General features: G+C 41.6%; 1 protein-coding gene across 1 annotated transcript; it reads left to right on the plus strand.

Annotated features, from left to right (window-relative positions):
• The first annotated feature begins 4,056 nt into the window (after positions 1–4,056).
• On the plus strand, positions 4,057–23,517 carry ATP6AP2 (ATPase H+ transporting accessory protein 2). The gene is made up of 9 exons (XM_082609005.1): positions 4,057–4,242; positions 10,194–10,324; positions 11,951–12,082; positions 16,877–16,972; positions 17,121–17,258; positions 18,143–18,196; positions 19,239–19,388; positions 20,366–20,485; positions 22,472–23,517. Exons 1-9 carry the CDS (start codon positions 4,203–4,205, stop codon positions 22,664–22,666), a joined length of 1,056 nt encoding a protein of 351 aa, XP_082465131.1. The 5' UTR covers positions 4,057–4,202; the 3' UTR covers positions 22,667–23,517.
• The last annotated feature ends 547 nt before the right edge of the window (positions 23,518–24,064 follow it).

Raw genomic sequence — 24,064 nt, forward strand, 5'->3', positions numbered from 1 at the left:
TATTCATTTTCATTATGATATAGTATGCCATTGTATGAAACATACAATACCACAATTTATTATCTAGCCTACTGTTAATGGATATTTAAATTGCTTCCAGTTTTGGGCTATTATGAACAGTGTTGTTATGAACATTCTTGTACATGCATTCTGGCACATGTAAGTGCATTTCTTCCAAGGAATGGAACTGCTGGGTCATAGGGTATGTATATCTTCAGCTTTAATAGACAAGGCAATGTTTTCAAAAATCGTTGTACCAATTTATACTCCCACCAGCATGTTATGAGAGTTTCAGTTGATTCGCATCCTTGCCTACACTTGGCATGGTCAGACTTTTAAGCTTTTGCCAATCAAGTGGTGTGTCGTGGTATCTCGTGGTTTCAAATTTGCGTTTCCCTAACTACTAATGAAGTTGAGCATCTTTTTATATAGTTGCTGGTCTTTCCTATTTCCTCTTCTGCAAAGTATCTTTTCAAGTCAGTTGCCCATTTTTCTATCAGGTGGTGTCTTATTGATTTGTAAGAGTGATTTCCACTTTCTGGATATAATTGATCTTTTCCCATTTTGTGACTTGTATTTTCACTTACCTTATGTTTTTTTTTTTAATCGACTTTATTTTTTAGAACGTTTTAAAGAAAAATTGAGAAGATACTACAGAGAGTTCCCATATACCTCACACTCAGTTTTCCCTATTATTGACAACTTACATTAGTATGGCACATTTGTCACAATTAATGAACCAATATTGATACATTATTCTTTTTTTTTTTTTTTTTTTTTTTGTGGTATGCGGGCCTCTCACTGTTGTGGCCTCTCCTGTTGCGGAGCACAGGCTCCGGATGCTCAGGCCCAGCGGCCATGGCTCACGGGCCCAGCCGTTCCGCGGCATGTGGGATCTTCCCAGACCGGGGCACGAACCCGTGTCCCCTGCATCGGCAGGCGGACTCTCAACCACTGCACCACCAGGGAAGCCCAATACATTATTCTTGACTAGAATCCATACTTTATTCAGATTTCCTTTTTCTGTTGCAGGATCCCATCCAAGATCCCACATTACATTTAGTTGTCATGTCTACTTAGGCTCTTCTTGGCTGTGACAGTTTCTCAGACTTTCCTTGTTTTTGATGACCCTGATAGTTTTGAGGCACATCGGTCAGATATCTTGTAGGATGTCCCTCAATTGGGAGTTGTCTGATGTTTTTCTCATGATTAGACTGGGGTTATGGATTTGGGGAGGAAGGTCACAGAGATTGAGTGCCATTCTCATCCCATCATATCAAGAGTATGTACTCTCAACATGGTTTGTCACTGTGGATGTTGACCTTGATCACCAGGCTGCAGTAGTGTTTGTCACGTTCTCCTCTGTAAAGTTATTCTCTCCTTCTCTCTCACTTTTCCATTATGTATATTGTGTCTTTTGAAAAGAAGTCCTTAATTTTAATTGAGTGGGGCTCCACAGGGCTCCCTGATGGCTGATTTGCAGGGACCAGACCATCTCACAGTGGTCTCTCTGGGATTAATAGGGGGTGGAGGGGGCCAGAGTTAGGGGAGCAAACTATATTACATATTCTTTCAAATCTTCTATCTGGACCTCTCCTTTGGGAACTCAAGAACCAGGAATTTGACATTTTTGTTTTCTGGTTCTTCTTCACGAGTCCTCCCCTCAGGGCAATGGATGGCTGGAGTCTTGGCTGTTTGGCCTGGGTGGAGAGGTGTGGCAAGAGTCGGGGAGGACGTTCTTTTTAGGCTAACACATGGGTCATTACTTCAAATATTATCCTGCCACACACATATCCACCTCGAAATGCTTCAACGGAAAAGTTAACTGCACGTCACCGGTTGTTTACTGAGCGCTGAAGATTGAATCAGAAGGGCTGTGTTCATAAAGCAGAACTGCTGACGATTCAGAAGGTGACCTTGAGTACACATGCCCACCCCCAGGTTTCAATCTCTCAGTCTATGAAACAAGGAGAAAGCTTCCTACAGCGTTTATCCTGCTGCATTTCAAGGCTATAAGGAGCAGCAATGCCCCTTTGAGACCTCAGATGAAAAGGGGTCTTAGGTTTAAAGGATAAGCTGTTCACCCTTAGCTCAAAAAAGCATGTTATTTCTCAAGAGATAGAGTATGAAAGATTGTGAGATTTTGAGGTTTTCTTGGGTGGGGGGAAAGAGGCAGGATTTATTTCATGTTCCAGTCTATTTATAATATGTTTAGTCTACTTCAAATTAATAGAAATAAGAATGTCCTAGAACTCTTTCAAGAACAGAAAAATTCACTCTTTCCCTGTTTCTTAGGCTGGATGAAATTGCAGGAGTTGTGCTCCACTTTTAGCTGATTATTTAGACAAACGTTTTCAGGGCCTTTGTCTAGAACCTGTTCTACAATACATAGCAAGATGCACAAAGAATGAAATTTTAGTTGATGTGAAGAGAAATGATTCCATCGTGCTTGAAAATGAATTTTAAAAAAGTGATTAAATTCTTATATTGATATTTATTTTTTTCAAGCCAGTCATTTTAGAGTTGATGTTTTGAACTTAGCTGCTTTAGATAGTTTTGGTAATCTAATAATTTCACATTCCTAATGAAAAAAATCCCTTCCCCTTCAGATTTCTTTAAAATCACATTTGTGCAAATTCTCCTCTGAAAGAATGCAAATTCGAGAGTCCAAGGGTTTTCTGAAATTGAGTGAGGAAATCCAGATTCCATTCCCTAAACTGAGAGTGGCTTTGGTAAGCATAGGGGTTCTAGACAGTTCAAACCTGAGTATTTTCCTAGGATACCTGAGAAACTGCTGGGGTCACTGCTTTCAACCCATTCTCCTTTTTTCCTCCCTCTATTAATCCCAAGAAGAAAATGGAGATTGGAAACTGAGGAAACAGTAGGGCATTTCCCCCCCGCCAACAGTTTCGTCTTGCATTTGTGCACCGAACAATGCTCAGACACCTTTCAGTGGCTCCCCATTTCCTACCAACTGAAGCGTGGTTCTTTTATATAACATTCAACATCCTCAATAAACATGTCCCTAATTGAAATTTTTAGCACTTTGTGCCCCTCTTCTTTGGTTCAACTAAACATTTAATGCTTAACCTGATGGTTTTTCTCCCTGTCATAGCTTAGTTTTTGCTACCTTTAAGAACCTCCCCATCTCCTGTCCTTGCGTACTGAAACCACATCCATCTTTCAAGGTCATTGGCTGGGGCATCGTTTTCTGACCACAGATGATACACTGTCATTTCTTGCTTCATATCATAGGTTTAATAATAATAATAATAATAAAACCCCATAAGATGTGAGAAGGGAGGATCCTGGTCAAATTATTATGTCTAGCCTTCGCGTAACACTGAGTGAATGGATGAAGGAAGTAATTAATGTAATTAACTCCTGGTAGATCAGAGAGTCTTAGATAGGGTTGCCAGATTTAGCAAATCAAAATGCAGGACGCCCAGTTATATTTGAATTTCAGATAACGAATACTTTTTTTTAGTATAAGTATGTCCCATGGAATATTCACGACATGTTTATGCTAAAAAGTATTCGTTGTTTATCTGAAATTCAAACGTAACTGGGCGTCCTGTAGTTTATCTAGCACCCCTACTTGGAGTGCAGGGGTTTCCCGAAGCGCCTGGCTTCCTCCCAGCAGGTGCTCAGCATCTGTGTAATTGTTATAGCGAAACCCAAACCAGCCCTGCAGCTTCCACAGCTGCACCCGTAGCGGGGCGAGGCCACGCCACCGGGACAGACAGACACCCTGGTTGGAGACCGTCGCTCGAGACTGGCGAAAGGGTCCGCACCCGGGAGGCAGCCCCACCCTGTGGGCTTTCTGGACTCTTCGACAGGTTTCGTCATCCCCCCAGCCCCCGACCACCCACCCTACCCTCCATCCCGTGACCGGTCGTCACGGGCCGGGGGAGGAACTGCCCGGCTCTTCGATCCCTGCCTGCCATTGGCAGGGCCTTCCATCCATCAAGTTAGGCTCCGCCCATGAGGCTGACGTTTCCCAGGCTTCGTCTCTTCCGCAGGCCGCGGCGTAGCTGGCGATTGGTGGAGAAGGCTGCAGCCGTCCCAGAGGAGGCGGAGACGGGGCGGGCTCAGGGAGTCAGGGCGAGCCCGAGCTCGTCGGCCTCTCGTGCTGCGGTGGTCTCTCGCGTCCCGCCGGTCCGCTCCGTGTCGCCCTGCACTGCTGCGGCCGCTGCGGAACCATGGCTGTGCTCGTCGTGCTCTTGTCCTTCTTGGTGGCGGGTGAGGTCCCGGGCCGCGGGACTCGGGGGTGGCCGCGGGTGGGCGGCAGTGGGGCGGATGCCGCAGTGCGGGCAGCTGGCGATGGCCTCGCCCCAGCCGCCTCCTTCTCCGCCTTCTCTCCGGGCCGGCCTGTGGCGGCGCGGCCTGGCGGGCTTGCTGGGGCCGGGCGGGGCTGGGCTGCGTGGGGGCACCTGAGCCGGCCTCCACCCTCTGCCTCTTCAAGAAAGGCGCGTCCGCCTGTCTTGCTCCAGCCTCTTCCGGCTCAGGAGGCGCTTCGGAGGACGGGGATGCATTTCTCAGTCAACTGTTGAACCGCCGCCCTCTGCGAAGAAGCGAAGGCAGACTTATCAGCTGCCATCAGCTGCTGCTTTTCTTTGCATTTTTCTGGTGTCTTCATTTCTAGCGGTTGTCGTCAGTAATTGGTGAAATCTCCCCACTCCCCCCAGTGTTTCAGGATACGGAAGTTGGAGGTGGAGTAATTGTTTTTGTATGATTATTTCTCAAGGAGAATTTAAAGTTCCTCTCAGTAGTTTGCAATAGTTTCCAATTTTAAGGATTTGGAAACTAAGATGTGAGTCACGTTCTTAGGGTCACATGTCAAATAAGTGGTAGTTTTCTCCGTGGAACCTAGGTTCCCTAGCATTCAACAAGGGGAATGCAAGTCAGCTCATAATTGGTCTCTTACCGTGCATCATGTAATTCGGTTAATTTTACACCAATCCTTAGAAGAGGCTATCACCCTCGTTTTACAGAGTGGTCAAGCCTAGATAAATTACCCAAACAGCACACAAGTAGTAAGCCGCAGAGCTGGAATTGAACCCAGATCAGCTGGTTCCAAAGCCTGGGCCTTTCCCATTATACGTGTCGTGGCACAGGTGTGAGAATGTGGGAATGATGGGGGCTGGGACTGGGGGCACGGTGGTGAACAAGAGGCCGAGTTGAGAACAGTTTGGAGGAATGGGTCCCTGTTCCCCAGTGTGTCGATTCAAAACCTAGACGTTAAAAATCTGTAGGACGCCTGTGCCGCTGCTCTGTGAGGTGCTGAGATGCCCCACTTTGGGAATGGTGGTTTAATTCTACATGAAGGTATAGACCTTTGATGTTTTTGAAATCTGCAGGTTTTCTCCATCCCTGGAGTTGCCCAGTGTTGTGTGTTGATGATAGTTACACTTACTTTAATGACCCCCAAATTTCAAGGTTGTATTGTACCTTTCGTCTCTGGCTCTGTCAAGGTCGTTCTGATCTATCTACTCAATTTCTTTGGGGGAATTTTTTAAGTTTTTAAATTCAGTTTTTGAAATTTAAAGATCTTCCCTTTGATACTGTGATTTAACTGAACATCTCGCTGAAATTCCATGTTTTAATGTTATGATTGATATTATTTTGATTCAGTGAGGTTTAGGGGGTTTTGTTAGGTTTTGGTCTGAGGCAAAATAATTGCTTCTGTATATGGTTTGAACCTGCTTTCCTAACTAGTAGTCTAGTTCATACAGATCAAGAATCTGATCCTGTCAGCTTCTGCGCTGCATGGTCTTGTCAGATGAGGTTAAATTACTATTTTCCACAATGACTAAATGTGATTTAATGGAAAACATCTTTAAGAGATCTGACTTCTCTATTTGAGAAAAAATATATATAAGTCCTTTAAAATGGTGTTACCAAACCAGAGACCAGGGGAAGGGATCTAGGGTTATGAATACCAGGTCATGAGGAGTATTTGAAAAAAATTCAGATGTTTAGCTTGGAGAGAAAAGGCCAAGGGTGAACACATGGAATTTGAAGGGATGTCATGTTGAAGAGGGATTCAGTTTGGTCACTGATGCCCCAGAGGTCAAAAGTAGGACCTGCTTATTTTTTCACTTGTTGATTCCATCCCCATTCATAGATGACAGCATAGTATGGTGGGAGTTCCCGAAGAGGGGAAGGATTCCTAACCTCTCTCCCAGACTGGGGAGGCTGGGGGAAATTTCCCTAGGCAGGGTGCCTCACAGGCAAATGTGTGAAAGGTTGGGGTGGGAAGAAAAGGCATTTTTGACAGAACAGTATGTGTAAAAGCACAGAGGTGTGAGAGCAGAAGAGGGAATAGTTTGGTGGAGCTGAAACGTATAGGGGTTAAGTTGGGGAGATCCCAGAAGGAAGGGTGGTGAAGTGCTTTGGGTGTTACATTTTGGATTTTGTTTCAGAGGCTCCGGGCATCGAGTGAAGGTGGTTGAGCTGAAGGGTGAATGTTCAGATCTGTAGTTTGAAAAGATGCTGGGAAGGCTGGATCCGAGAGTGGCATGACGGGTCATAAGGCGGCCAGTTCTATCAAGCCTCAGGAGGGCCTGAAGTGGGGAGGGCCTGATGCGGACCCTGGACATGGAAGGGAAAGGGTTGTGAGATAAGAAGAAGAACAAAAGATGGACAGAATTCATTGGTTGATTAGCTGTGGTGCTGAGGAAGGATTTAAAGATGACTAATTCGAGCAGCTGCGTGGAAGGTGGTGTCATCCTTTGATACAGAGAATGTAGGAGGCGTGTATGGAAAAATGGTGAATTCAGTTCTGAACCTGTTGAGTTTGAAGGACCCATGGGACTTAGAAGGAACTGCTCAGCTGACTGTGGGGTATGTAGGCCTAAGGCTCAAGGGAAATCTAGGCTGAATATAAAAATCTGGGAGCCATTAGTGTGTTTTTGGTGTTTGCAGCTCAGCCAGGGGGACACTCCATTGTAGAACAGTGTAGAATAGAAAGCGGTGAGGGTCAGGAATGGAGCTGCAGATCTCCAAAGTGGAGTGTGCCCAGTGATATTGGGATGCCAGAAGAATGTACTGGAAATTCCATTTGTCTCTCATTTTCTCTCTCTTTTTTATAGTAATGGTCAGATATTTTTGTAGAATGTCCCTCAATTTGGGCTTGTCTGCTATTTTCTCATGATTAAATTGGGAAGAATACTAAGTTGTCTCATCCTTTTAAAAAATTTCTATTTTGTGTGTTCTGTAATATATTATGAATATATATTTTATACTACAAATATATACTCTATAAGTAAATATATGTATATTGGGAATACTTTCAAACTTTATACTGAAAGGGTTGAAATCGCAAAAGTTTGGACGTCACTGCTTTAAAGGATGGGAAGGGGAAGAAACTGAGGAGAAAAGCAGCCAGAGGGATTGGAAGGAAAACCAGGGGCCCGGGCTTATGGAGGCCAAGGCAGGAGAGTTTCAAGGAAGGAGTTGTCAGTATCAGTTGCTTTGGGAAGTTACATAAATTGAGGGCTGAAAATTGTCTTTGGGATTTGGTGAGTCATTTCAGTGGCGTGGTGGGGTCAGAAGCTGTGGGTTAGGTAGCAAACAGGAGATGAAGAAGTAGCAGAGCCAGTGATGGCTGACAACTCCTCCAGGATTCTTCGTCTGAAGGGAAGCAGAGGTAGGTGGAGGCTGGTAGGACCAAAGGAAGGGTTTTGTGGTTTGGATTTTAGAATGGGAGCACCCTACGCGTATTTTTATGCTGAAGCGAAAGAGCCAGTTGAGAGGGGAAACGGCTAGTGCAACATGTGGCTTCATTCATTCACTCAACAAGTATCTATTGAGCACCGGTGTGCCAGGCACCGTTTTCAGCCCTGGGGATACTGTGTGAACAAGACAGACTGAAACCCCTGCCCTCGTGGAGCTCTTTTGTACAGGGCCAGCTTCGTATGCCCCAAACCATATAGCCACCTAACTCCTGATACATCGTCTGTTCCAGAATAGAGACTTAATAAACCCTGAATGAATAATTCAGTAGGTGAATGAATGAAGGTCCCTTGAAGGCTGAACCATGGGATATTTTCAACCGGAGGAGGGACATCCCTGCCAGCACCTGGAGGGAGAGGAGATAAGGATAGGGGCTTGTGCAGATAAACTTGTGATGGGGAGAGGAAGCAGGAAGCTGGAGGAATTCCTGTGCTTTCTCTTGAAGCTGGAGATGAGGGTATCTGGTGAGACCGAGTTGGGAGTGATAAAACTGGAAGTTGAGAGAAGTTGGGAAGCCAACTTCTTAAACTTTTTAAAGGATTAGAATGTTGGGACAATGGAGATGGTTGCTGGCAAACGTAGTGCTGAGGTGGCATCCCCATTCACTGGTCATATTCAGGTAGAGGTGGGTGACCTTCTTTCAGGTATCCCGGAGATGCCTGCGTGAAGCAGCAGTTTCTCAGTATAGGAGTCTTTGTAAGGTTTTCTGAGGCTCTAGGCTCCTGAAGGACTGTTGTACAGGTGTGGAAGTGGATTCTAACTACAAAGTTGAGGCAAAGTAATTTAGTAGAGCTCTGCTGGGGTCGAGTGAGTAGGGCTGCATCTCAAACAAGGCAGTCTCCAGATCCAGATATTGTTCTTTAAGTGTGTGTGGTATTCAGAAAGTATGCCTTCCTTGCTGCCCCATTTTCCTTAGAGTTTGCAGTTAACTACTACTTCAGCGAACCAAGATGTCTATCATTTACAAACTGCCATTCCATCCTGCTAATTTTTTTTTGTCTGCCTTCGGGTAGAGCAGTTTGGAAATTCCTGCTCTAGTGGCTGTGCTGAATGAAACTCTTCATGTTGTACCAGCACCATCCTGAGGCCTTTTATTTACTGTCAATACTGCAACACCAAAACATTTACTGTTGCTTCCAACGTTATTCCCATAGCCTGTAAGCAGTACTTTCTTTAGGTCAAGAGAGTAACAGTGATGCTTTATTAAAGTCTAATTTTCCTGTACTAGGCATGACCAAGATTTGTTTTGGACTTGGAACTAATCTTTTCATAGGAACTCAGAAGTTTCCATTAGTTACTTGTCCTTGTGTAATCTAGACATCATTGGGTTAACTCACGATGGGTGAAGATGCAAGACACCTCATCCTTAGCCTTGGAGGGCCTATAACATAGTCCCTTTATTCTCATTCTCACCTCTTAATCCCAGGCCCCACACCCCTAGACTAGCTGACTTTATTACTACAGAATACCTTTTCTCAGCCTCTTGATATGTGCATTGGAAATACTATGTCCTGGACTTTGTTTCTAGAGTCTGAAGTATTTTACATTCTGACTGGTAAGGTGGACCCCCCCATTTGACAGTACTCATTTCACTAGCTTTGCCTGTGGGACATAAGGGAAGCTATGATCTATCCTAAGATATACTAACCTGCTGAAGTTTTGGCATGATATACTAGTAATTTTATGAATTTGCATTTTCAAGAGAGGATTGACGGTAGAAATATTTATTTGTTTATTTATTTATGGCTGTGTTGGGTCTTCGTGGCTATGCGCGGGCTTTCTCTAGTTGACGTGAGCGGGGTCTACTCTTCGTTGTGGTGTGTGGGCTTCTCATTGCAGTGGCTTCTCTTGTCGCGGAGCACGGGCTCTAGGCACGACGGCTCCAGCAGTTGTGGCACGTGGGCTCAGTAGTTGCGGCTCGTGGGCTCTAGAGCGCAGGCTGAGTCGTTCCGCGGCATGTGGGATCTTCCTGGACCAGGGCTCGAACCCGTGTCTCCTGCATTGGCAGGCGGATTCCTAACCACTGAGCCATCAGGGAAGCCCTCGATGGTAGAAATAGTTTAGAGATTTCAAGTTTCTTTTCTTCCTTTCTGGTCTGGGCCAAGGTTTTGGTTTTTGTTGTTTAAAAATGTGGAGAAATGCTGCTGATTTCTAATTCTTGCCAAATTGCCACATGCCCCTGTTTAAGGGCCATCTGTAGGAAGGCACCTAGATCATTAGGAGAATCTTGTTTCATAGTTGTAACTGTGTTACAGCAGAATGTATGGACTTAAGTTCTTACAGTGATACTTTGAAAAAGAATTTGTTGATGTTTAGGTTTTAGCATTTTGTCCAATCAAAATTTAGTATGCTAAAGTCAATGGAGAATGGGAAAGTATGTATTATATTTAATAATTTTCAATGTGGGTGCAAAAGATTTATGATGGTGATCACTTATTAATCTGTTTTCCTTTCAGGTGTCTTAGGGAACGAGTTCAGTATATTAAGATCACCAGGGTCTGTTGTTTTCCGGGATGGAAATTGGCCCATACCAGGAGAGCGAATCCCAGACGTGGCTGCATTGTCCATGGGCTTCTCTGTGAAAGAAGTATGTGTATTTTAAAAAAATATTTGGAGCTGCTTCTGAAAGCATTTTTGTTGATTTCTGATAATAGGCCAGGAAAGCAACGGGCCAACATAGGTCCAGATTACAAAAGTAAAAAGCTTATTTGTAGTCAGGGAGATTCTGGATAAGTGTTCCAAGCTCGATTATGAAAACAAATCATTATAAAACATTAACCATGTAATCGTTTATTCATAGTAGTGACGTTCTTTGTTATATAAGAGAATGCATCTGTCCTACTATTAATAGGATGTATAATTTTATTGTGTTTTTCCAGTACACATGATAGACTTGTGTCTTGGTTCAGGCTGCTATTACAAAGTACCATAGACTGGGTGCTTTATAAACATTTATTTCTCACAGTTCTAGGGGCTGGAAGTCTGCGATCAGGGTGCCAGCATGGTAGGGTTCTGGTGAAGGCCCTCTCTGGGTTGCAGACTGCCAGCTTCTTGTTGTATCCTCACATGGTGGAGAGAGCCGGAGAGAGCCCTCTGGGGTCCCCTCTGTAAGGCGCTGTAATCTCATTCATGAGGATTCCATCTTCCTAGTGTAGTTACCTCCCTAAGGCCCCTCCTCCTAATACTGTCATACTGGAGGGATTAGGATTTTGCAATGTGAATTTTGAGGAGACACATACATTCAGTCCATTGCAATTTTTTATGAATGATAAAATGTATATGCATCTTACCTGAGTTTAGGAAAATAGTGTGGTCAGTAGCCATAACCTTTTGTTATAACTGGCTGCTTACATGATTGTTGCGTAGGGGGCCTAGGTCCAGTCAGTATGAGACATCTTATAAAGCTCAGGGCTGGAAGAAAGGAGATGGAGTTTGCTGTATCTTCCTATCTCCTCCCACTTTAAACTTTGGTGCTTTTGAGGTGGTCTCTAGATATCATCAATCACTCAAAGGAACATTCTTCCTAGGTCCTGAGTGTCCTTGAAACCAGAAGCAATGCATGGGAACTGCCTCTCTGCTGGGCCTTTGGGTGGAGCCCCTGCATTCCTTGCATGAACCTGATGGGTTGTTTACATTTAAGGATGAAATTTATACCTAGTTCTTTACAAACTTAATTTTGACTACAAATGGCTGTCAAAGTAACCTTTAGAAATAATTATTAATAAACTACTATGAGTTACTTTCAGCAGGAATTTTATTTATAAAGCACTTAGTCTAAAGAGAATGTTGTAATGGTAGCCTTGCTGTGTCACTGTGAAAGAGAAAAATGATGCTGTAGGTAAGGGCAAAGAATGATGTGAGGGAAGAAAATGTCCATGGTTATATGGAAAAGAGAATGTTTTGTAATCTGGAATTTGAGAAGTACCTACATTTGGTTTATTTGCCTGCTTTTTTCCACAGAAGGTTTGAGATGACTTATTATTAAGACTTTATTGTTTCAAGTCTGTAGAAGTTTAAGAAAATGAAGAAGGTAGAAATCAGCATCCTCAATTAGGAGATTGCAACTACTGCTTTAAATAAGACATTTGCTGTCCCTGTGAGTTTTCATTGCCAGTGTCATCCCAGTACCCCTTAATTCTGCTTGTTAGATGTTATTAGGGAAATGGTTTCCTGAGTTGATAATTGGCACAGTTTCACACTTTTCAATGTGTAGGACCTTTCTTGGCCGGGACTCGCAGTGGGTAACCTATTCCACCGTCCTCGGGCTACCATTATGGTGATGGTGAAGGGAGTGGACAAGCTTGCTCTACCCCCAGGCAGTGTCATTTCGTACCCTTTGGAAAATGTGAGTATTTATTATAAGGAATTAAAGGGATGCATTTAAAATTTTGTCTTGTCAGCTGTCATTATGGATTGTGTTCTAAGCACTCGTCTTTTTTTTTTTTTTAATGCACTGACAGTTTTGGTTTTTTTTGTTTTTGTTTATTTATTTTTAATTAGTTTCTGCTTTATAACAAAGTGAATCAGTTATACATATACATCTGTTCCCATATCCCTTCCCTCTTGCGTCTCCCTCCCTCCCACACTCCCTATTCCACCCCTCCAGGCGGTCACAAAGCACCGAGCTGATAGTTTTTTTTTAAATTATATGATGGTTGTAAATTTATTGAGACTTGGCTGTTTGCCATGGATGAGAATACTTTCTAAGGTAACAGGTAGAGAAATTGGCCCACTCTTAGAATAGTCAGAGGCTCAAAAAAGAGAAACCAGTTGAGGGTGTAACCTGCTGACATTTTCTAGGGCATTATTTTGTCACCTTCCCTTCAGAATTTTATCATTTTGTGTAAGAAAGAGACTGGAAGCAATTTTGCTAGCTCACTTATCCCTTCACTGGCCTTTCAGGCAGTATGGCTGACTGAGCTGTTGTGAGAGGCCCTCCTTCTACTGTAAGCATATAGAAGTCACCAAACATCTTTACATGTATCACTAAACTTGAAAGCAAGCAAGGGGTACACACAGGTGCCAGATATGAATATGAATTCAAAAGCCACAGTGGTGAGCAGGAGCTGAAGGTGAAATTCTGTTCCCTACAGAAAGCCTGGGGCTATAAAATGCTGTCTTGTTCTTGAAAGGAGGAGTATCAAAACCCCAGCTGCCCCAGGGCTACCGTGAAGGAGCTGGGTTGCCACCCTTAGCTGTGGGGCCCAAAGAGCCCCCCTAAGAGAAATCGGAACTATGGGCTTGTGCTGTGCAGAGTCACATGCTCCAAATTCACACAATCCACCCCACACAGACACCTCCCCAGCCCAGGGGTCCTTCGGTAAAAAAGAATTGAAGAGGAGTTGAATTTACCAAACATTTGAAGGATAAAAATGCCATGAGAAAGTCAGCAGGTGCAACAAACAGAATTCATCCCCCTAGAACTACTACAGATAACAGACCAGCCTCAAAAAGAGATTTAAAAATACATATATTAAAATTGTGAAAGAGTTAAAGGAAGGGATAGAAACCAGAGGCAGTTAAAAGATATTTTTGATATGTGGTGCTTTCATTTTCACTTAAAAATATTTTGTAATTTATACTGATTTCTTTAACCCATGAGTTATTTAGAAGTGTTGTAACATATGGGTTCTTTCAAAATAATTTTTAATTTTTTTAATTTTTCAGTTTCTCATTTCACTGCATTGTAACACTGGTCTATATGATGCTGATTTTGGTGGGGGGGTGGTTCACACTTTTCCTGTGGTCTAGTATAGATTATCTCCAAGCACACATGACATGCTTACAGAAATGACCATGTACTAGGCCACAAGGCAAATCTCAATGGATAATAATCAGTATCATATAAACCACCCTCTCTGACCACAATGCAGTTAAATCTGAATACAATAACAAAATGATACCTTAAAAAACGCTTGGAAATGGTAGAAACAAATACAAGATACGACTCCTCAGGTTTAGAGCACACTGAGGTAGGCTAAAGCCAAATCAACACCTAAATATAGTGAAATTGAAGAACTGTCAAGGATGCTAATAATCTTCCCAGAGAGAAAAGACACTGTCATGACAAAGGAATGAGAGTAAAATGGTAGCAGATTTCTCATCATTGCCATTAGGGACCAGAAACGCAAGAAAGGAAAAGCAGGAATTGCATAGTATGAAGCTAGGCTGAGAATATTGTTTAAGTAGTTATAATAAAATGATACAGAAATGAAAATTATAACTATTGGGAGGGTGGAGAGATAGAGTGCTTGTAAGGGGATAGGGCTGTGGTTGGTAATATGGGAGAGCTAGATCCTCATTTTCTACAATGGGCGATAAATACATAATGCCTAAAATTGAAAAATCAAGATAGAGTAGTATAAACATTATTTAGAGGTGGTGGTAAAAAGAAAAGGAAACAAAGGATTTGAAGGTGAGTGCTATAAATAGGTACTAAGGATGTAATGTTCAATCAGCATGACTGTAGTTAACACTGCTGTGTGACACATATGAAAGTTGTCAAGAGGGTAAATTCTAAGTTATCACAAGGAAAAAAATTTTCTTTTTTGCTTTCTCTTTGTATCTATATGAGATGATGGATGTTCACTAAACTTATTGCAGTAATCATTTCACAGTATATGTAAGTCAAACCATCATGTTGTATACCTTAAAACTTACACAGTGATGTATGTTAATGGTATCTCAATAAAACTGGAAAAATTAACTTGAAGTCAGGAAGAAAAAAGATGGGGGAGGAAAGAAAGTACCTCATAGAAATAGGAAATGGGTGGGCAAACTTATCTTCCATAGAAAGTCTTAGAGAATTGTCTCTTTAAACCACATGTATATATAACTCTTAAAAATTAATTTTTAAAAAGCCAACAAGAAAAGATAGCTGGAATAGACACAGTCCTAAATAATTCATTGGTTGAGGAGAAAATTATGGTGGAAGTGTTGAAATTATTTGGAACTGAATAACACAAATATGCCATATATTTAAAAAATTGTGGGGTACAGCTAAAGTGGTAAGAAGAGGGAAAATTTATAACCCTACATGCACGTTAGATAATTTAAAAGATTGGAAATTAATGAGTTAAAGAAACCAGAAGAATTTCAGAGTAAATGGAAGGAAGGGAACAATAAAAATGAAAGACGTGAAAAAGATACTTTTAGTCTTTGCAAAGATTATTAAGTAGCTTGTTGTGTGATTTCTGTGAAAATCACTGTAGAAGATCTCTTTTAAAAACGTATATATGGGATGTCCCTGGCGGTCCAGTGGTTAAGACGCCGCGCTTCCACTGCAGGGGGCACAGGTTCCATCCCTGGTCAGGGAACTAAGATCCCATATGCCACGCAGCACAGCCAAAAAATAAAAATAAAGTATATTAAAAATCCAATATGCCATTAAGATTTTCATTAGCCTACAATCCAAAACTAAACATTTTAAAACAGACTAGCCTCATTTTATAGGAGTGGAAGCTGTGAAAGAGGTCATGTTATTGCTTGACCCTGACTGACCGCTTCTAATCCTTTTACTGGCAGTAAGGCTCCGAGGGAAAAATCCACCCGCCCCCCCCAAAAAAAGCCTTAGAATTCCACTTAAAGCTTCTGTTGATTAGCTAGCTGTTATCATTAGATTTTCAAGTCCTGTAGATACAGAATTTCCATTTTTCCCAGGACAAACGTGCATCCTTATAATGTAGTAGAAGAAAACAATCATGGGATTTGAAGCATGACCTTTTTTCCTTTTTGAGTATAGCAGTCTATATAATTTTTTCTTTTCCTTCACAGTTTGGCGCTCACCTGACTCAGTAGCTTCTCCAATTTGATTGCTAGGGACACGTTACCTTTAATCTTCAACTTTCCTGCTGTGTGTGCCACTGAGGTGAAATGAGGCTGGAGAGTTTGTGTTACATGTTCTCATGTTCCTTGCAAAGCCCAAGGAAGTGAAGTGCGTGCTTGCAGGAGGAGGAGCGCGTGTGGCTGGCTCGGGGAGCTGGTAACAGGATGCTGGAACTCTCCCCCTTCTGCACTTACTCATTAACTTATTTTAAGAGAATTTGGGGAAGAGTTAATATGCATCTTGTGTAAGAGTAAAAATAGATTACACTTCACGTTTATTAATCACATTTATTTCTGCCTGGCCCACATTAACGAGCTACTTATACACATGAACCTTTTAATAGTAAAGGGAATTACTGGGGGAAAAAATCACTGTATGAAATCTCCATTAAAACAAAAACATTATTACTGTACTACTTGTTGTAATAATATTGAGAATAAAATAAGTTTCTGAGGGGAAAATTACCATAATTTGTTTTAAAAAATAATGTGGGGCAAAAACAGGTCTATGGGAGTAGAAGTCAGAATTTTGGTTACCCTTGGGGGTGGAAGGAGTGGGGAGAGAGGTTTGTAGGGTGCTGATGTTTTGTTTTGCTCTGGTTGGGTTATATGAGCATATCTATTTGTAAATATTCCTTGAGCTGTTACTCCAAGATTTGTGCACCATATTATATGTATGTTTCACTTTAATAATAAATTCACGGAAGAAAGTACATTTTATCACAATTAGCTATTACAGTTTATTAATATCATGTGTTCCCAAGATAAATTTCACATTCAGAATTCTTGTGACATACTTTATGCCTTGCCTAAGAGTCTTCAGTCTATCTTAAGACCAAACCCTACATCTTACTAAACATTTTTAAAATTTTGAAATGAAAAATGAGGTCTTTCAATTATATTCAAGTCTTCAGATTCCTTTGACCTCTTAAATGCAAGTTAATACATTATTGTAGAATATACATTCATTGTGGCACATTTTATCAGTATTGAAACCAGATGTATTGCTGCTTAAAATACCTGAATGACCACCAGAAAATGGTCGTTTGTGCAAGGTAGTGTTTTGTCCTTCATTTTGCACGTTTTTTCTCATATAGGCACATTTGGGGAGACAAACTCATTGGCCCACTAGGGGGCTGTTTAATCTTCTCTGCCCTCAAAAGGACTCTACGTTTGGATATGATTTAGGTCTTTTGAATTTCCATAGAAAATGCTGGTACTTTTTTTTTTAAGGCTCCTTTTTTAATACTATGTGAATGATTTTTCTTCCCATTTTGGTTCAGATAATAATTAAGATCTCACTATTAAATTTCAGGCAGTTCCTTTTAGTCTTGACAGCGTTGCAAATTCCATTCACTCCTTATTTTCTGAAGAAACTCCTGTAGTTTTACAGTTGGCTCCCAGTGAGGAAGTAAGTGTGATACAGTTTTTATTTTAAATGCTTTAAAAAATAAGCTTTCTTTATTTAATGAAAATTTAAAATTTCATGAAAAATGCTGACAGACCTCTGTATATTGGAATTAATCTGTAGAATGTAACAAAATTTTGGATTCTTGCAGAGAGTGTACATGGTGGGGAAGGCAAACTCGGTTTTTGAAGATCTCTCAGTAACACTAAGACAGCTCCGCAATCGACTGTTTCAAGAAAACTCTGTTCTCAGTTCACTTCCCCTCAATTCTCTGAGTAGGAACAATGAAGTAAGTAGTACAGTTATTGAATGAATAAATGAATATCATTAGTAATTTCCCATTTCTTATGCTCCTGACTTTACAGCAAACTTGAAATTTTAGAAAATGAAAAGTTTTGCAAGTTTATTGCTTGGAGTAGATTCTTTTTTCCTATAGTGTAATTTTTAAAAAATGAATCTCATGAATGAATTGACTCTTTGTGAGCTGATCTGTAGTAATGAATAGCACTACATTCTAGCGCAAGGGTTGCCACCATGACAGGCCAGAAATCACAGTAACTAGTTGGTAGAGCTGTGTGGACCTGGTAATGTGGGAGCCATTATTCACTGCCACTTTTGATGTGTTGCCTTATTTTTCTAATTCATTCTTGACTGTACAGTGGAGGGCACCATCCTTACTTTTGACTCCTGTATGTCAGCTTCACCACCTGTTCATGCACCCTCTTAACCACATGGCATGCCACCTTTGTGGTAGCCTCCCTCCTTCACCTACTCTGGATGACCAGGACCACCATCTTTTATTCTTCAAGGGATGTGAGCAAAGTAGGCTATTGGCAGGACCTCATTGAAGTGTGCCAGAATATTCTGATGCCCTGAGGGAAAACCAGTTTAGAGTTTAGATGCTTTATCACAGCTTTATCAAAAATAAAGCTATTGGGCTTCCCTGGTGGCGCAGTGGTTGAGAGTCCGCCTGCCGATGCAGGGGACGCGGGTTCGTGTCCCGGTCCGGGAAGATCCCACGTGCCGCGGAGCGGCTGGGCCCGTGGGCCGTGGCCACTGAGCCTGCGCGTCTGGAGCCTGTGCTCCGCAGCGGGAGAGGCCACGGCAGTGAGAGGCCCGCGTACCGCAGAAATAAATAAAATAAAATAAAATAATGCTCATTTCTTTCTGCAGGTCGATCTGCTTTTTCTTTCTGAACTGCAAGTGCTACATGATATTTCAGGTCTGGTAAGTAGGCTTCTCTAATTTTTCAGTTCCATTTATTCTGGTTCCAGAAGATATTTCTAGAGAGTCCTTGAATGACAGTGAAACCAGTCAAAAAGTTTAAGTATGTGCCCTAGATTTATGATTCCATGAAAGTTGAGAAATCAGTGGTGGTGTTGGGAATTTTGAACTCATCTCATGTTAACAAATTACTTTGCATTTCTACCTTTAGGAGGGATAGTAAGTATTAATATATCTTCCAAGAACACAGGCTTAGGAGTAAGGCCACCCTGGCTGTGGACCTGACCTGTTGATTTCTTGTAAACAGTTTGGACTAATCAGTTGACCAAGTTGGGAAGGGAATATATATGCCTGTAGTGTATTCTCTCTTTTTTTTTGGTGAATGACTTTAAAACAAAACCTCCTATGATGAAATAGAAAATCTTACCCGTGTGCTGTCTTCTGAAGTTGTTGCCCGAACTCTCGGTGGGGTTGGTTTGGGGAGTGTGGGGTGGTGTGGGAGGTGTCTGCTCTGTGAGCACTGATGGCTCGTCTCTCCTGGGATCAGTCTGGTCCAACCATCTGTTCTCATACACTGGCCCATATCTGAGGTTTTTTTTTTTTTTTTTTTTTTTTTGTGGTACGCGCGCCTCTCACTGCTGTGGCCTCTCCCGTTGCGGAGCAAAGGCTCCGAACGCGCAGGCTCAGCAGCCATGGCTCACGGGCCTAGCCGCTCCGCGGCATGTGGGATCCTCCCAGACCGGGGCACGAACCCGTGTCCCCTGCATCGGCAGGTGGACTCTCAACCACTGCGCCACCAGGGAAGCCCCATCTGAGGTTTTTAAACTAAGAAATTTTTAAAAGAGCTTTTATTGTAACTGCTCCTAAAAATGAGATTTGTGTTGGATTTATCAGAAACTCCCATTTAAACCAGTTCTGTTGGCCACCGTTCTAGACTATTGTGATATCCTGGGGTGCTTCTGCCTAGTTAGTTAGGTGTAAAACTCCAACTGGCTGTGTTTGACAATACTTCATCTATTTCCTTTTGTTTGTTTGTTCTCCTAAGTTGTCTCGACATAAACATCTAGCCAAGGATCATTCTCCTGATTTATACTCACTGGAGCTGGCAGGTTTGGACGAAATTGGGAAACGTTACGGGGAAGACTCTGAACAATTTAGAGATGCTTCTAAGATCCTTGTTGATGCTCTACAAAAGGTAAACCATCAATGGGGTGTGAGCAGTTAGAGCATTTGACTTTTAGCCTCCTAATGGGAAAAATCTGCTTAGTGAAATACTATTGAATGAAGTCTTTTACTCACCTTCTTTGAGGGCCCTCTAATTTCAGTGACCGAGGATGGAGTAGGTCACAGGTGTATGTTGGGATGTCTGTCTTTTTTTTTTTTTTGGCCTTGCCGAGCAGCTTGGCTTGCAGGATCTTAGTTCCTCGACCAGGGATTGAACCCGGGCCCCGGCAGTGAAAGTGCCAAGTCCTAACCACTGGACCACCAGGGAAATCCCAGGGATGTCTCTCTTTCTAATGCTGGCATAGGCAGCATAGGAAATGATCAATAACTCTAGCACAGTACTTTTTTCTTTTCTTTTTGGCATGGTAAAATATATCTAACATAAATTTACCATTTAACCATTTCTAAGTATACAGCTTTGTGGCACTAAGTACATTCACATTGTTGGGCAACTGTACCACCATCCATCGCCAGAACTTTCAGCTTCCCTGAAACTCTGTCCCTGTTAATCCCTATGAAATAATCGAAGGAGAACACTTAGCACAGTACCAGACATTCAGCAGATACTAGTAAATGCTAGTTTTCTTCTGCCCTTGACATTATTCACCTGCAGCTCTTCAGTGAGGCTTCATGGTTAAATCTTTGTAGATGTTTGCAATCAACCAGAGACAACAAAGATTTCATTTTTCCTACTTCCCTGCCCCCAATTTATACACCAACAAATTCAGTGACTCCTCCTTTCTGGAAGTAATTTTATTTTGAACGTTTATACATTGAATCTTAACACTTTACTGAATATTTAAACCTTTAAGACTTGCCTATTTTAAGACACAGTGTATTTCATGAGCCAGTAGGTAATTGTATTTGTTCTTGTAGGTGCACAGAAGCTTTACAAAAATTTTAAATAAGTATGTGTCTTGAGATTCATAGTAATGTCAGTAACTTCAGTTTGCAGATGACATGTACAGTCTCTACGGTGGGAATGCAGTGGTAGAGTTAGTGACTGTCAGATCGTTCGACACATCCCTTGCGAGGAAGACTAGGACTATCCTTGAGGCAAAACAAGCGGTGAGTACGTTTTCAGATCCTGCTTTAAAATTGTAAAATTAACTCTAAAAAACCCACGAAATCCTGTATCACTTGTGGGCAGTATGAAGGAGCAGTCAGTAAATCTGAAAAAACAATTAAAACGTAGGTTTCTTATTCGCATAGGTATGTGTGTTTTGCCAGTGATGCTCAGTTCTTTGGGGGTTGTAATCAGATAATGCAAGACTGTTAGGGATGCGAGACTTTGTTAGGGATAAAAGCAAATGTGTCAGAGCCCATAAGATAATTCAAATATGGGTATTACAAGGAGACCTCAGAAGTTAACATGAGGGAGTGGTGTGGCGCTCTCTTGTGGAGTCTGCTTTTCTCAGAGGTACATTGTCTTTGTGGTACAGTCTCCCATTTTCCGGCTACGTACACTCTTTATAATACAATTTTTTGACCTGGATCTTGCTTTGATTTTTAAGCATTTAGAGGATGATAGGCAAGGGTGCCAGCCCTAGTAAAACAAGTGCGTGTGCGCGCACGGCCAAGAACACTACTTACAGCTGGCTTCATCTCTTGGATTCCCAGTCGTTTATGGACACTCTCCTTTGGGTCCATTTTGCAGCCCGCACTCTCCTCAGTTTTACCAGTCGCTGTGTGGGACTTAGAGTGAGATGCTCAAAAGTAATGTGTTCAAGATAATCTAGATGTGACTGGTTTGAGATTGTTTCATCCTAAACAGGAGTGGAAGGACCTCTGTTTAAGACAGCATGGCGGGCTAGACAAACCGAAAATTTTTCCGACTACAGAGCATCTAGAAATAGTGGATAAAAAGTAAACACCCTCTTGAGTGCACAGTTTAACTCTCAAAAAAGTAAGGGAAACTCTTAAGGAGCAACTAAAGAAAGGGAACTGGAGAACTGTGTTAGGCTGCCCTGGGAACATTTCCAGTTGGGTTACCGAGCAACTGGCTCTCTGTGGGGAGTTGGAACTGACGCCTCCCCGTGAAGCTGGGACCCTGAAAGGGCCGTGCCCGCAGTGAGAGGGCAGACTAGAAAACAGCCTGCCTGCCAGCAGAAGGAGACAGGAAGGCAGCTTGGGGGCTGTGCAGTCGGGGTATGTGCTGGGGGTGGAATGTCTCCTAGGGAATCCTTAACCACAGGGCCACAGGGCCACCTTCGTGTGGGTTTGAGGCTCAAGTTTATACTACCCGCAAGTTCTAGGAAGCCCCAGGCCAAGAAATTGACACAAACCTCAGCCCCAGGCTGGTAAGACCCGTGGCCTCCAGCGGAAGCAAATGTAAAACCTCCCTGGCAGGACACACCTTCTGCACACAGCATACAAAGTATGTAACGTAATACTAGTTAAAGAATTTTAAAAATTTAACGTTAGAGAATACTTCTTGTCCTTCTGAAGCTCCCTCTTGTCTTATTCCTTTACCCTCCCCATCTAGAGGTAATTGCTCTCCTTAATATTATGTTAACCATTCCCTGGCTTTTCTTTACAGTTTTAATACATAGGTATTTATCCTTAAATAATGTTTGGTTTTGCCTGTAATTGAATTTGCTAGAATCATACTATATGTATTTTTCTCTGCGCAAAGGCTCAGTATTGTTTTTAAGAGCCACACAAGTTGATAAATACAGCAGTAAAATGACCTGAACTACTCTATGTTCCACTGGGATGTGCCACAATTATCCATCCCGTTGATGGATGTCCTTGCACATGTCTTGGCACACATCTAGAAGTGTGTTCCCCAGGGCATGAACTGGCTGGATCACAGTATACTCACACTGTCCAGTTTATCAGTGCTGCAAGCAGTCGGAGCACTATATATACTTCCACCAACAGTGTGCTAACCTTCTCTGTGAAGGCTCCCCCTTCTTGGTTTCTCCTAATATAAAAGGAGCTCTTATGCCACTTATTAATATAGTTTGTTAGATAAATGAATCGTAGCTAGCAAATTGGGATAATTTCCTAACTTAACATTCTTCCCTCTTGATTTTCTTTTCTTTATTGTAGAAGGACCCATCAAGTACCTATAACCTCGCATATAAGTATAATTTTGAATATCCAGTGGTTTTCAACCTGATACTTTGGATAATGATCGCCTTGGCCTTGGCTGTGATTATCACCTCTTACAATATTTGGAACATGGATCCTGGATATGATAGCATCATTTATAGGATGACAAACCAGAAGATTCGAATGGATTGAACTTTCCTTATGCCAACTTAGAAAAGGGGTTTGGAAATCGGCTGTTTTCGTTATAGTAAATCTTTTAGTGTAAAGTAGATAGTGTGAATTTATAAAAAAGCAGATTTGTGTTCTCTGTTTTGTGTGCCTGTGATGATGTTCTTTTAGAGTGAATTATAGTATTGATGTGAGTTGATTTGTGTGATATAGGTTCCATAATATGCTCAAATACTATGATTGATATAACCATTTAATATAATTTCATTGATATAACCATTTAATATAATAAATTTCATTCCATTTAATATTTGGAAACATGCACTGAAATAAATGTAAAACAAACATTTAGGACAGTTTGTGTTACTTATGTTGGGAAAATGCACTGAATTTGAAATGCTTAACTTACTTACATGGGAAAGGTGAAAGTAATAATAGGACTGTTATATACTATGAACATGAACGTCTTAATGTAAATATCTCTGAAACGAGTAAAGGTTTTTAACTTCAAGCAGCTCTAAACTACGTATGTGCTTATATAGTAACTTAGATTTGGACTTCCATCTGGTTGACAGACTATAGCTGTTTTTTAACCTCTTCTGAAAGTTTGGTGATCCGAATGGTCAGGTGTGGATATTAAAGATACTACATTGATCTAAGAAGGAACTAGCTTTGTGGAGTTATAGACGCTTGTAATTATACACACAAAAACATCTGGGGGACATCTTAGGGCATGATTTCAGTAATTTTTCCCCTTTTGTAAGTAAGTTACTCTGGTCGTTCTATAGAATGCTAAGTGGAAGTAGATGCTCCCTACTTTTCATGTGGACCAATGTCTATAAAGAGTGGCAAATAAAGTTAATAACGATTCCAAATTTGTGCCATTTCAATATTAAACCTATTTTATACTGTAAAAACCTAAATGAAAAGGGTTTTAATCTAATCAAAATTGGCTGTTTTGTTACACAAACTGTTTATTATTTTTTACATTTGTTTATTCTCACTGCCTCCTGAGATTCATTACCAATATGAGGAAGACATTTCAATTACTATGCTTGTTACTGAATTTATACAGAATATGTGATAAATTCACACTTAGACTTCAGGTAGGGAAGGCTTAAATTTCCTTCATAAAGGTGAATATACAACTAACTGATTAGAGTATGAAGAACTAATAAGGTAAAGGCTTAAGGGATACAGTTTTAAATTCGTATAGCTTATTACCCAATTAGAATTTTAAAATTCATGATTATGTAGCTAAGTTACTTTAGTAAGAGTTGTGCTGCCCTGCCCCTGGGAACCCTACTTAGGTTTAGTATTAGCTGTGTCTGCCTCTTCTTTGCAAAGAACATCAAATCATTTCTAAATAACATGTTTGAGGAGACAAAGTCTATTTAGCTGTGTTTTCTACCACTACCGCCG

Source organism: Mesoplodon mirus (assembly GCF_964341445.2).
Source record: "Mesoplodon mirus genome assembly, chromosome: X".
Lineage (NCBI taxonomy): Eukaryota > Metazoa > Chordata > Mammalia > Artiodactyla > Ziphiidae > Mesoplodon > Mesoplodon mirus.